Source organism: Anser anser (genome assembly GCF_964211835.1).
Source record: "Anser anser genome assembly, chromosome: 3".
Taxonomy (NCBI): domain Eukaryota; kingdom Metazoa; phylum Chordata; class Aves; order Anseriformes; family Anatidae; genus Anser; species Anser anser.
In genome coordinates, this window is record NC_139722.1 from 118,810,750 (window position 1) to 118,824,518 (window position 13,769).

General features: G+C 37.3%; 1 protein-coding gene across 1 annotated transcript in view; it reads left to right on the forward strand.

Annotated features, from left to right (window-relative positions):
* PLCB4 (phospholipase C beta 4) overlaps positions 1-13,769 on the forward strand; it is a 126,904-nt gene that overhangs the window by 77,817 nt on the left and 35,318 nt on the right. The window contains exons 23-26 of the mRNA XM_083827647.1: positions 1,396-1,447; positions 3,732-3,834; positions 6,086-6,250; positions 9,020-9,224. Of these exons, the coding sequence (XP_083683773.1) occupies positions 1,396-1,447; positions 3,732-3,834; positions 6,086-6,250; positions 9,020-9,224 (525 nt within the window). The remainder of the gene's footprint in view (positions 1-1,395; positions 1,448-3,731; positions 3,835-6,085; positions 6,251-9,019; positions 9,225-13,769) is intronic.

Below are 13,769 nucleotides of genomic sequence, written 5' to 3' on the forward strand. Positions count from 1 at the left end.
AAGGTGTGAGTATAACTAACAGGGTGTTTGTTTTGTTTCCTTTTCTAATTAATATAGGAGTGTCTTCAGCTATATATGTAACAGAGCAGTTTTTCCATTTTCGTCTTCTATCTGTGATAGGACCAATGTTCTGTATTTTTTTGCTTTTCTTTTCCTTCAGCGGTGATTTTGGTACTGTAGAAACTTCTAATGATCACAAGCTCTGTCCTGCAAAGCTTTGCACCCTTGCCATGACTGATTTCTAACTGAGGAGGCAAGAGAAAGCTGTACTGGAGTACACTGCTCGTGAGCCAGTCACTGAACATGGTTTGGAGATCAGAGCACATATGCAAGCTTCACTCTTCTCCCAGTACTGCCTCTGCCCATTGCACATTGTTCTCAGCCCCTTTGTATTGCAGAGTAAGATGTTAATTTTGTAATTGGAAATGAACAACTTTCCTCTGTTAGTCTTCCATGTTCCAATGGTGCTGGCAAGCTGAAGAACAGTTGAGGAAATAGAAGCTAAGGCTGTCCAGTAGAGTAAATAATACCTCATATGAGCATATGAGAATCTTGTATTTTGTGTAACAGAGAATATATAGAAGAAATTTTGTTCCCTTTAATAAGTAGTGTCTATGAGCAAAAGAAGGCCTTTGTTATTGCCAAACAAGGATGTTGTATTCCAGTGTAATTTGAAACCCGCAGGAAAACATATCATAAAGTTTGGGAGAGGGTTTCTGTTTACTCTTCTGTCTTTATAGACAAATGTCATAATAATGCACCAAATAAAACTCAGGTGCCTTAAAAGTTTAAACTAAGCAATGCTGCTGTGATATCTGTGGTTTCTTTTTGTGGTACGTTATTCAATTAAACCCGTAGAAAAAGTGCAATATTCATCTCGCCTTCTGTAAGACATCAGGTTACAGGCATCTTCATCAGAGGTGGTTCTGTATGGTCACTGTAGAGAAATACACAATTCCAGAATGTTTGCTTTAGATGTCTATCTTAGAACAAAATTAATTTCACTGTTAAAAGTGTCTGTTATTTAAAGTGATTCTAGATCACTAGCATGAATAGAGAAATCTGTACTGTAAATGCCAAAAATTAGATGACTAAAATCCTATCCCGGGTACTTAACACAACCACTGGCTATGTTTGAATTCAGGGAGAAGCTGTTTTCTAAGCACAGCTTGTGCTTCAGCTTGGTTGATAAAGCTGTTATGAATGTGAAGAAACCTGAAGTTTTCATATTGCTTCCTTTTGGTTTGCAGGTCTGTGTGTATTTTATATGCATTAAATTTAATTTTCATTTAAACTGATTATTCTGGACACGCAGTCTTATTTTCTTCTCTAAAAAGGATTGTTCATGATCTGCATTACTCAGGAAGAAAGAGTAATATTTTTCTCTTTTGACAGATTTAGCAATGCAGTTGAATCAAGGAAAATTTGAATATAATGGATCATGCGGGTGAGTGATGTGATTTAAACTGTTGTCACTGTGTATCAGAATTCTTTACTGTGGCTTTAATAAAATTTTGTCACTATTAATTATATGTTAAAAAAGAAAAATGGGACGTTAAGTGAGGAGTAGAAATTAACAGAATTCAGGGAAATTAGTATGCTTTTTAATGATGCCCAGTTTTTAAAGATGAGATGGAAGAAGCTTTGTGTACAAATTATGAAGATGATCAGGAATACCATTCACAGGTACATAAATCCATCTTCAGCTTCTGTTTTCAATTTTTTTTTCAAAAATATGACTCAGAATGAAGATTCATTGCAAGTTCACAGAATAGCCAAATTTCCCTGGAGTAAATTGAGGTTTGTTGTTGGTTGGTTGGGTTTGGTTTTTAGCCTGTACTTTGTGTGGAGAGCAGATTTCACAGAAAATGGTGTTTCATCTCTAAGTTCTTGCTCATTATTTTTGCATGAAACGGGATTCTAAAGCAATGTTGATAGATTTTTTTTGGATGCTGAGTTTATACCTTAATAGGATAGATTGATCTTTAATATCAAGAGAAGGGAAAAAGTTTGAGGAATTGTAGGAAATGACAGTCCAGAAACACATTGAAGTCTGCAAACTCATCCTGGAGAAGAAACATCTCTTTTACTCACAGAAGTCTTATTCAGAAGGAAAATCTGAGTAGATGGAGCTTGGTAAAAATTCTTCTTCTGCAGAATGGTCAGCATAGTACTTTGCCTCTTCATGCCTTCTTTTCAAATGTGAACTCTTCCGATAGAGGCTGTTGGGTTTCTCAAAAGTGCAATCTCTGGTCATGTCAGGCAAAATAAAAAAACCAGAAGAAAACAAAATTCTTTATGCCAGAATATGGTTCCTTTTTTATTTGATTCACTAGCCTAGTAGAAGAGCAACTATATACTTCTGGCAAATTCTCTGAGACAGGCTTCATTATCCACTAAATTTCTTGGATCTTGTGTGAGTCTTCTGGTATTACAGTAATGTAGTGGTAATAGATAGTAATATAGTGGTAATATTTTGTAAATGTGGTGCTGTTTCATCACAGGGAGAAAACACTCAGGGCAATGAAAATTAAAAATTACATTTCCTTCAGTCTGTTATCCTTTTTTTCTCTGATTTACAGTTTTCATGCTGGTGAAATGAGAGCATGAACATTTTTTATTTCAGCAGGCCTTGAAGTCTAGGCTTAGCATGTTTCAGATAGTTCCCTTCTGCCCATAGTCTACTTTAAATCAGTAAAATATTATGAAATTACACACATTTTTAATGTGAGAATAGTAAGCAATATTACTTTCCTAAACAGAAACCATGTTATGAAAAATAGGAGAAAATGCATTGGGAGTCTGTCTTTCAGAGTTTTTCTAGCATTTTTTAAGTTATTCCTGAATCCTGTGTAGGACTTCATAACATTGTGTACCAGTGATTTGCTAGAGAGGCTAGAATGTGGATTAAAAAAAAAAAAACAAACTAGCAACTGCGGTCTCTCAGGGCTACAGAATTAGCAAGATGACTCCGGTTACACATTTTCTTCCACCAGTGGAACAAAATTCCTGTCATATAGCATAGCATTTTTGTGATCAGCTACTGTTTTATTCTGATGGCAGAATCCTTGGCTTTTGATTCACCAGTGCACGTATTAGCTTCATTGATATGTTGATCCAGTGTATAGTCCTCAGGGATGTATTGTAAGTGTTATTATGGTAGTACCTTTCGTGCTACTATAATTAACAATCTGTCAGTACTAACATCAGCTGTTTTCCCCAAGGTTTTATAACTGAGATGAAAAAATTAGCTTCAAGCTGAAATTTATTGTGTGAGTCTTGACTCTCTGGAACTGCTTCATTTAAAAAAAAAAATAATAATAATTTTTTTCAGTTGTATTTTTCTGCATTTTTCTATGTATTTTTCAAAAGCACTTAAGAAATAAATGAGAACATCTTTTTTTTATTATATAACTCACTGTATTTTTAAAATGTGTTACTAAATTTTTTTGAAATGTCCTTTATTACATTACATTTAGTTTCCTCTTGAAATCCAGGATTGATTTAATCCCTCAGTATCTGGTAATTCAAAATTAAGATTAACATTTATCTCTATTCTAGGTACGCAGTGTTATTTCCTCACACTTGCAGCTAGAATGAGTCTGTATTTCACAGTGCTGTAGGAGAGTTCATTGTTTAAAGCTAGAACATCCATTTCCACTTATTATGTAGTTAATACAAGTTCAGTTTCCACAAAAGAATAACTTTCTTCTTCTTTTTCTTGAAATAAGCTATCTACTTAAACCAGATTTCATGCGGCGACCAGATCGAACGTTTGACCCTTTCTCTGAAACTCCTGTAGATGGTGTAATTGCTGCAACGTGTTCTGTACAGGTAAAACTGCTGCAGACAAACTTCTGTCATCTCAGGACATCCAAAATCACATTTAAATGTGAATAGAAATAGGATAGTTGCAAAAACTGTTTGGGTTGTCTGTATGTCCTCAGATTTTTTTTCTCTTTTTTTGTTAGTTGTTGTTTTTTGATTGCAAGCTAAGACATCTGTGTTTACTTGATCTGAATTGAACGTGATATAATTAGAAATGATTTGTTATTACACGTTATCACTGAATGTTAAGCCCCCTCATGCTCTTCTTGATTTACATCAGAAATGAGTAAATGAGTGGAGTTCATTTCTGTGGATAGTATGAAACTCTACAAACTTCACTCCTCACCACAGGGCAAGGAGGAATATGGGCATATGTGGACAGGATATTTTCAAGATAAGTAGAGAAAAGTGGCTCCTGTGATTGAGGTCATTACTTTAGACTCATCTATGACTAGCAAAGTCTATAAATCTTCTGTTGTGGTTCCAAAACATGGCTAGGCATCGCATTTTGGTAATTGTTTGTAAATCCTGTTTTCTGACTTGACACTTGGCTCTCTTTGCTCAAATACCCTATGTGCAGCTTAACAAAATTTTGGCTTTCAGTTGTCTCTTTCTGTGTGTAGCATAGAGATCTCAGAGTCTCTCTGAACAAGGATTCATTGTGCGTTGTAGACATCTAAGTTTCATTTGCACCTCCAGAAGAACAGAAACTTAAAAATTAAAACAAAATTTAAAGGCAGTACAATCTCTCCAAGGAGGAAGTGGAATCTGGCGGTGAGAACATAGTGCTACAAAACACTAGAGATGGTTCTTAGATCACTTATTTTGTCACTTGTTTTTCTGGAGTGACTAAAACTTGTGTATAATTCCATGCTTCTTCCCTGAACCCATAAGAATGGAATAATAATGTCAACCAATTCATTCAAGAATTGTGGAGGAAAAATATAAAAGGTTTTGTTTGCAATGATTACTGTTTGGTGCCTACTCTGAGTTGGGGCTTTGCTGAAGAATGCTGTACACATTTGATACATGGGAAGATACAGTCCTTACAGAGGAGAATGTACAATCTTATTAAATAGAAAACACGCTTGGTGGATGTAAACAGCAGGAAGAGCGCACAGAAGAGAGAAAGAGATGGATCCGGGTTATATAAGGAGTCCATCTTCTGCTGCATAGTCTCTTGATTCTGAATTTTATTTGTACTGCAGTGATAGCTAGAAGCCCTGACAAAGAGCAGGACTCCCCTTGTAGATGCATACTGTTATTTAAAAATAAAAAACTGTAAGAGTAGACCAAAGCCAGTACTGGTGCACCTCAGCCACAACATTTTTCAGATTTGTTATCCAGAGTGTTCCCTGGAAGAATGTTAGATCATGAAAAGAAAAGAATGTCTCAAATGAGCTTAGATCTGCAAAATTGCATTTCAATGATTTTCTTCCCTCCTTGATCTTAGTAATGAAAACATTAGCTATATTTTTAAGTAATAGATCATCCTGGTGGAATATAAATTTGCCCTGGAGTAATCACCTGCTGTGACTAGATTAATCTTGACTTGAAGTAAAATCACAGCAAATCTTTATATACATAGCAATACAGAGGAGTCATGCATGGCATTTTTTTTGTTCGTTTGTTTGCTTTTTAAGCATCGTGCATTTCCCAGACAAAGAATATGGAATTAGATTGACATGTGATTTCTATAAAACCTGCACCAAAGAGAAAGAAGAGCAATAGGTTCCTTTTACATCTTTGTAGATGAGACACATAATAGATTCTGAACAGAAAAGTTTAAAGCATGTTTTGAGAGCAGTTGTGAAATAGTAGTGCCCAATGTGCTTGTTTCATTCAGCATATTTTGTTAAAATTTTGAATGCCTCTGTAGACAGCAGCTAATTGGGCTCTTGTGTTATAACTTGTTTATAACTTTTAATACTGTAACATAGTGAGTGAAGTAATTTTTTGTTTGTCACATTTCACATTTATAGACTTTACTCTGTAAGTTCATATAAGAGAACTAAAATGAAAATTAAGGTTATATTTAAGGTCTTATCATAATTTTTCGAAGTAAGTGCAATTTTAGCAGTAATTATACCATTTTCATATGATTAAATAAATATCTGCTCTGTATAAAGCTTTTGTCAGAATGCCTTCACTAAATAAAAAATTATCCATATTTCCAGTATTCATATTGTGCTGTGTACATTGTATTGTTGATATTCTCTGTACTGCTTTTCCTAACTCTTCTGTTATTATGTTGCAGGTAATATCTGGTCAGTTTTTATCAGACAAAAAAATTGGTACGTATGTAGAAGTGGATATGTATGGTTTACCCACGGACACAATACGTAAAGAATTTCGAACACGCATGGTGATGAACAATGGTCTGAACCCTGTTTACAATGAAGAATCATTTGTATTTCGAAAGGTAGGATATTTGGAAAGTACAGTTGGTCATTGTCAGCCCTTTTGCACATGAGCATCCTTGCTCACTTGAGCTACCTTTCCCTGCTTCAGTCTGACTGCTCACACGAATAAGTGCTGCTCCCATGAAAAAGGGTTTGTAGGGTTCCTGTTTACTGCAGTAAACAATCTAAAGCTGAAAGAAGCTTTCGAGAGATTTTTTTTTAATTTTGCATTGTTTTGCTTTTCTAATGGATAACCTCTGTAGCTGTCACATGATTTTTTGTTTCTGTTTGGCTTTTCCCTCCCCTTTGCTTCCTCTTCCCACTCGGAGGTAGCCACCTCCATCGTGGCCATGCCTGTGTTCAAGGTATGCAGTCTGCTCAGAATGAGCCCCCGCTGGTGGACACCATCATTCCTTGGAGATTTCTTCTTCCCTGCCCTGGCAGTGGCTGCTATCTTGCACTGTTCCTTCAGCCCAGAGGGCAGGTGAGATGCTGCATCCAAAGCTAAGGTCAATGTTGTTACATGGAAAAGTTGGAAGGGTGCTGTGTTCCTCAGATGTGTTGCCAGCTCCCTCCTCCATGTGCATTATGTACCTTTTTTTTTTCCTCAATAACAAAAGAAAAACAAACCTTTTTTTCTTAGTATGGGGGATTTAAAAAGAGAGATCAGTTGTTATTGCCCATGTTCAGTTTTTATCTCTCAGTCTTTATATATATGACACACATATATATTTTTTGTCAGCTGGAGTTTCATCCAGACTACATGTGTTAGCAGTGCTGTCTTTGAGAGTGTCTGTTTTGCTTACACCTGTTTTGTTGTCATGCAGAATTGTTGCTCTTTTATTCCAAAGTGACAGACTTTGCCGCGTGGTGATACCACTTTACTCTTGGGTATACGACACACGTCATCTGCTTTCTAAACAGTGTAACTATTTTTTAATAGAAATGTAATTAATGCAAGAGACTCTTCTGGACTCAGATATTTTCTGAAATGAATGTGAATTCAAGCGCTTTACCCTGTGTATGAGAAGGCCCAGGGAAAGTGCTTAAGTACGTGACAGGCAATCATGCTGCCCATGGCTTGCTAGCCATATGGCCAGCATCTGCTGCTTTCCAATTTGTCAAATCAAAAGGCCCATAAAGTACAGGGTGCACTCAGCTTCATTGTAAAAGCAGGGAACCTGTATATCATGACATGAATATGATGGCTGATGCTAATATTCCTTGGACTTTCTGCTCTACTCTGCAATAAACAATTACATGGTCATACATTCTCTCAAGTAACTCATACTGTAAGCCAAGAGATTATTTTTCTTCATCCCAGGTCATTATTGTATCAAGCTCAGCACTGTAATCAAAACATACATTGATGACCAAGGCAGATGAACAGTGTAAGCACCGCAGGAACAGTTCTTCTGGTTGAAGGAAATGAAAATGTGAGGTGCACAGTGCTAAAATGTCATGAGGGTTGGAATGCCTTCAAGGATACCCTAGAACAAATGAACAGAGAGGGAACTATAACCTTCTCAATCCCCACTCCTGCTCCCTAGTCAGTCTCTGAGTCCATCAAGTAAAGAAAGATGTACTCATTTGTGGCCTGTAGAGGAGAGATCTTACCTGACCTATTTGGGTTACAATGTTCGCCTTAAGCTGATGTTTAATCCTACACAGTTGTTCTCAGGTAACATGTTCGATTGTTCTTCTGTCATGTTTTGTTGTTTTTAATTAAAATAAAGCTTCAGTCATTCTAACCAATTTCTGTGTTGTCACTCTGTTGTGTAAGGGGAAATGTGGGTCAGTCCTGGTGGTAACCTGTGCTGTGAGTGAGTAGTTATCACTCCTCCTGAGCAATAGAGCAGGACATCTATGAATAGCTCAGGTGGGTTCAGAAACCAAAAGCATACTTTATTTTGTGGCTTCTAAAACCTAAAGTTAAAGTGTTAGGGGGAAAGTCCAAGGCCGATGGTAGCTGCAATTTACTTAGGTCTTTTGAACCATAAGCATCAGTGAATAGAAATGGGTAGGGAAAGATTGGGAAAACCTTTCCCAGCATACAGTCAAGGCAGACTGACACAGAGGCTGCACATCTTGGTTAGTCTGTCTCCTCCTTGCTGCTCCACACACAGAGGCAGCATCTTTGTTCTTAGGAAGGAAGGGGATTTTTTGCTATTCTTTTGGTCACTCAAGGTGAGAGCTGACAGATGCAGATAGCTGGCAGCATTCCTGCCCACCATGCATACCTTTCATGTTGTGAGTATCCACTTTGGCTGGCAGCACACCATTTCAGCAGGTCTTTCACCCTGTCTTGTCCTCTGTCTGCTTCTCCACTCTGCAGAACCCAAAGTTCAGCATACATCCCCATTAGCTTCTGCTTGCATTCCTTCCATTCTTAATTGCCCTTTTGGATACATCCCAAATCCAGTCTTTGGGTCATAATTCCTCCTGATTCAGTGTTATCTACTCTTCGGTTGCCATGGTATCTGCCATTTCCCAAATAGTATTTACCTGCCTGTTATTGATGTCACCAGTAACGTAAAATAAATACACAAAATATTTAGCTAGTGTAAGTGTAAGAATGGATAATTCTGAAATTACCTATTATTTATGGTGAAAAAAAAATCTAGGAAAGGGAATCTGAAAGTATGTGATTTGCAAGGACTGATGTTATCTTTCAGTGATGAGTCTTGTTTCTAGCATACAAAGTGAATGAGCAGATTGCTTCAAACATGGGAGGTGGGGAGGGTGCTACTGTATTAGTCATTAAATTTCTTCATTTTATGGCTTTCCAGGTTATTCTTCCTGATCTGGCTGTCCTGAGAATAGCAGTATATGATGACAATAATAAGTTGATTGGTCAGAGGATCCTGCCTCTGGATGGTCTGCAAGCAGGTTACAGACACATTTCACTTCGGAATGAAGGCAACAAGCCACTCTCTCTTCCAACGGTTTTCTGCAACATTGTGCTTAAAACATATGTGCCTGATGGTTTTGGAGGTGAGATAAACCTGTACCTCCGTGTGCTGTAAATCTTGAGTGTTTTGGAAGTGCTGAAGTACTGTGGTGTCAGTATACCAGCCAGGAGTAGACATGCAATGCTGGAAAGATGAGGTTTGCGCTGGAAAGATGCCATGGAAACCTCATGTCTTCAGTTTAGAAACCAGGTTTCAGACCAAGTAAATCGGTGTTAATGGTAACGAAATCTGTCCTGTTAAATTACAGAAATTATGGGACATAAACTAATGCTAGAGTTTGTTTTCTGTTTGTTAATACTAAGAAGGTTTTATTTTTATTTTTTTCTGATGTATAGGTTTGCAAGGGTGAAATGTATTTAAGCTGTAGTGTTTGTCCTATAGGTCTAGACATGCACTCTATCAAATAAAGCCACTTTGGTAGTCCTGAGAATATTGGTGTATTGTTGTTAAAAACGGATAGTGAAAGAACTTAGTGTCTGAAAACATTCTGCGTTTTTCTTTCCCAAGTTTATATGTTTTTAGCATGTTGTAATTATATTTGGATTTTCAGGGAAGTTGTTTTTAATCTGAGCCATTTCCATGATCAGTTTGGCAGGGCTATCATCATTTATACTGAGCAGTGGCAAATTGCCATGTCTGGATACAAGCAAGCAGCTGAGAATAATCATTACACCACTTAAATCTGTGTAATGTGTAAGTTCACCCTCAGGGTGTACCTTTGGGAATTGTGTTCTTCACTGCAGATGAAATTCACTTGTGTATTAGACAATATGTAAACCACTTAAAACTGCAAACTAGAAATTATATTAAATGTTTGTGCTCTGATTCTGCAGCAAAATGAAGCTCAACTTGAAGTTGATTGGTGAGACATTGTTAATAAAAAAAATATTTTGCTTTTTGCAAAAACAATATCAAATTTGGTATCTATGCAAAGAATTCTTGGTGGCTTCTCCATAGTACAAATTGGAGAAAGAGAAGATTTACCTAGTACATTAGATAATGTATCTAAAAGACTGTTTGCTGGTATTTATCCAGACTTTAAAAAATAAACAGGCCTAGACCTCAATAACAATAACTCCATGGAAGAAATATTTACAGAAGCATTTATATAGGTCACATGTGAAACCCTGACGGTTGCAAGTCAGCTGGAGTTTTGCCACAGGTCTTGGAGCTCTGCCATGCCTTTATGCAGCATATTTCATCAACAGTATTTAACTTCAGGGACTACGAAGACAAGTGTAAGCTTCTGCTTAAGCTTGAGATTCTCAAGGCTGTAATTGGATCATGAATCTAAGGGACACATTTAAGCATTGGCTTTAATTTTTTTCTCAACTTAAGGACAGAAAAGTTGCCAGTAGATGACTCAGCTAAAATATTTCCTAAACTAGGGACATGCTTCTGATTTGGGATTGACATTTTTCTGAATGATACCACCTTCTAAGCGGAGAATTTAAACTTAGAGGACTTTAGTATGGTTCAAGTGGCTGAGTGTTCTGGTTGTATAGTAAGAAGGTATTATTGTTTTTTAAGCACATTATGCAAATTCATAAATGAAAGAATTGCTTTTCATATAGAATTTGAACAATTTGGTTTAGAATTTGCAAATTGTGTGCAGCTCAGTACTGGTTGATCTACTGCATTGTCACAATTACTACAGGTGGTTTATCTGGCAGACTTGAGGACTTAAAAAAATATTACAACCCCCTAAGTATAATTATAATTACAATGAAGTGCTGCTAGAATGAGAAAACTGGATGTCCTGTCTTGGTGTAGTGTTGGAAAAAACAGGCTCCATATTAATACGAACTAAATGAGTTCACTTATTCTTCTCTCCCTTCCCCAGATAGCTTTGATGTGCCTCATCTATTTTTCTCATCGATATAGAGCAGGCTGATGAACAACTGTGAAATAACTTTTGACACTCATGTGGAATCATTAATATTCTCCTGGCATGTGTTTTTAAGTACCTATCATCTGCAGTGCACCTCTTATTGTTTTATGAGCTATCATTAGGACCTCCATGATTGTTTTAGCAAACCTGTAGGAAGGTATAACTTGATTCAATAGCTGCCTGCTTTCTTTTTATTTTTTAACTTGTATGAGTAGGATTTAAAAACTTGTACTGAATAATAACTTGTCATTAATCTATTATAGTCCTTAAAAGATGCATAATTTTATTTTTGTACAGTTTACTTATTTGTGTGTGTGCTTTATCTGCATCAGCTACTCTGTCCAAATAAAACAAAAGACTGGTGCAAATTAATGCAAATGAAGGAGCATTCTCCAAAGAGAAGCTTCTATAGTAGAAATTTGTACGTCACTAATCATGGCTACTTAGGTTAGTGGTTAGAGTCCTCTGTAATGTACTCTTCCCCTGATTTTCCCCCTTCTATATTTAATAGGGATTCTTTTATAGAATGTTATTCCCTACCCCCACTTTACCTCACTGAGGAAAGAGAAACGTAAACAAAGGACAAATGACAGTGTGAAAAGCAGTGATGAGTCACATCCCACTTGCAGAAATGCTGAGCCATTGGTGTAGCGCTCATATGGTTAGTAATACAATTCACAAAGGTCTCACTCTCCCAAACATGTTAGTCATTTTTACCTTGAAGCTGATAATAATCAGCTTCTATTTTCAAATGACGCATCATGTTAGCAGGGTAGTCCTGGGTTTTCATTGAAGAGTAAGTGCCAAGGACAAAAAGACATGGTTACTAAGTTAGGCAAGAGGGAAGCACTCAGTTCTGAGCTACCATTGGTATGGTCCTAAGGCCATGGGTATGGCTGAAAATAAATTCTTTATATTTTTGTGTATATAAAGTACAGTTTCAGAAGACATAGTTGGGTCACCAGTTACTGGAGGCAACATATTTGGGAAAACAAAGAGAGCCATCAAGATTAATGCTGCCTATTTATTACAACTTTTGTGGGAATGGCAGCCCAGTCTATGCTATTTTGCTTGAGAAATGCATCCAGTGACTTCAAAGGAGTTCACAGACAACTTAGGTTGAAAAAGAGATTATATAGTGCAGCCCCCCATTGGAACAAGATAGAAACTTCCTCCTGAAGCTTTTGATGGGTTGGATGTTTATTACAGACATGGTCAGTGGGCTGGCTTCTCTGTCTCACATTGTTGTAAGCTAATTTGGAAAATGGCCAAAAATATGACATGGAACATGGACAACATTCAAATAATGAAAACTGTGACTGTCAGAACTGTCACTGCAGAAATAATTGTCTATTATGCTAGTGAGTCCATTTAAAATGTAAGGGTACAAAAACATTTATCTTTTACTTGTAAGCAGCTGAAAATAGGGCTCAGCAGCATTCTGTAAAGAAAAAAAAAAAGATTCTTTGCAAGTGAGTCACCTTCCTTGGTCTCCCTAATGGTCATGACAAAAAGCCTGAGTTAATTAAATGACAACATTTTGTAATGAATGATGAATCGGGCTGCAGCAGTTAAACTTCCTTTCCTAAGTTACTGCTCTGACAAGGGAGGCTTATTAACTGAGACCAGTGACCCTTTTGTCCATAATACTGAAGTTAAAGTGTCAGAAGGATCATCAAAGCAGATCGCTGCTGTGGTCTCTAAATGTGTTCTTATTGTAGATAGTGAACCAGTTTAATTTGTAAAATCATTTCTCGCTGTGGAGGGCCTCCTTTGTCATTTGTGAATTCTTTGACTGTTTTGAAATTAGTCATGGAAAAAAGATTATTCAGTATGCAGGTAAAGATTTGTGTTTCTTTGTCTTCCCGCAGACCTATGCTTACAGCTTTATCACTGTATATGGAAAAAGCATTCTTTAATCTATATGGTTAAATTTACACAGTGCAATTCTTAATTTTAGCTTTATATATTTCTGTCACACTCCAGCAGGGGCAGATGGGCTGAACACATAACATATTCACCCCTACTCCTGGCCCAAATTCTGATGTCATGCCAGTTGTGCACTGACTTCAGTGGCAGTGTCCAATTTTATTGGGAACAGCTAAGGTTGTGGTTCAGGTAGTTGGTGTGCCAATGGCCAAAATGATCATAGCGCTGTACTCTGTAGACTCATTCACACAGAAAGTTAGAAGAAACGATGCCAGCACCCAGTACAGCCTTCACTCTGGTGTGAAATCCTGGAGAAACCAACCTCAGATCCTCACTGTCTACTGGGGAGCAGAGGGTGGAAAAAGGTTACTGAATAGGAGGAAACAAGGGAGATCATTACTTTTTCCTGGAGCTTGTCTTTAATACTAACCACTTTAACAGAAGAGCCTGATAGTGTCTGGTACTGAGTAGAGCTACGATACCACTAGCAGTACTGTGGCATGGGCCAGATTCAAATATTGGTCGTTAACGGTTCACAGAAAAGCCATTTCACAGCCTTCCACGTTGCAAGCGTGGAGCATCACAAAGGCGAGTGAGACTGGATTTGTCTGGTCACTTTAACCACCCAAATGAAATTGCTGTTTAGCTTCGTGCTTGAACTAAGAGATATAACGGAGCATCTTCTACAGTTCCCTGCAATCCCAAGTCAGTCAGCACCACCTCAAATAACCAAAGGGCAAAGTTGTT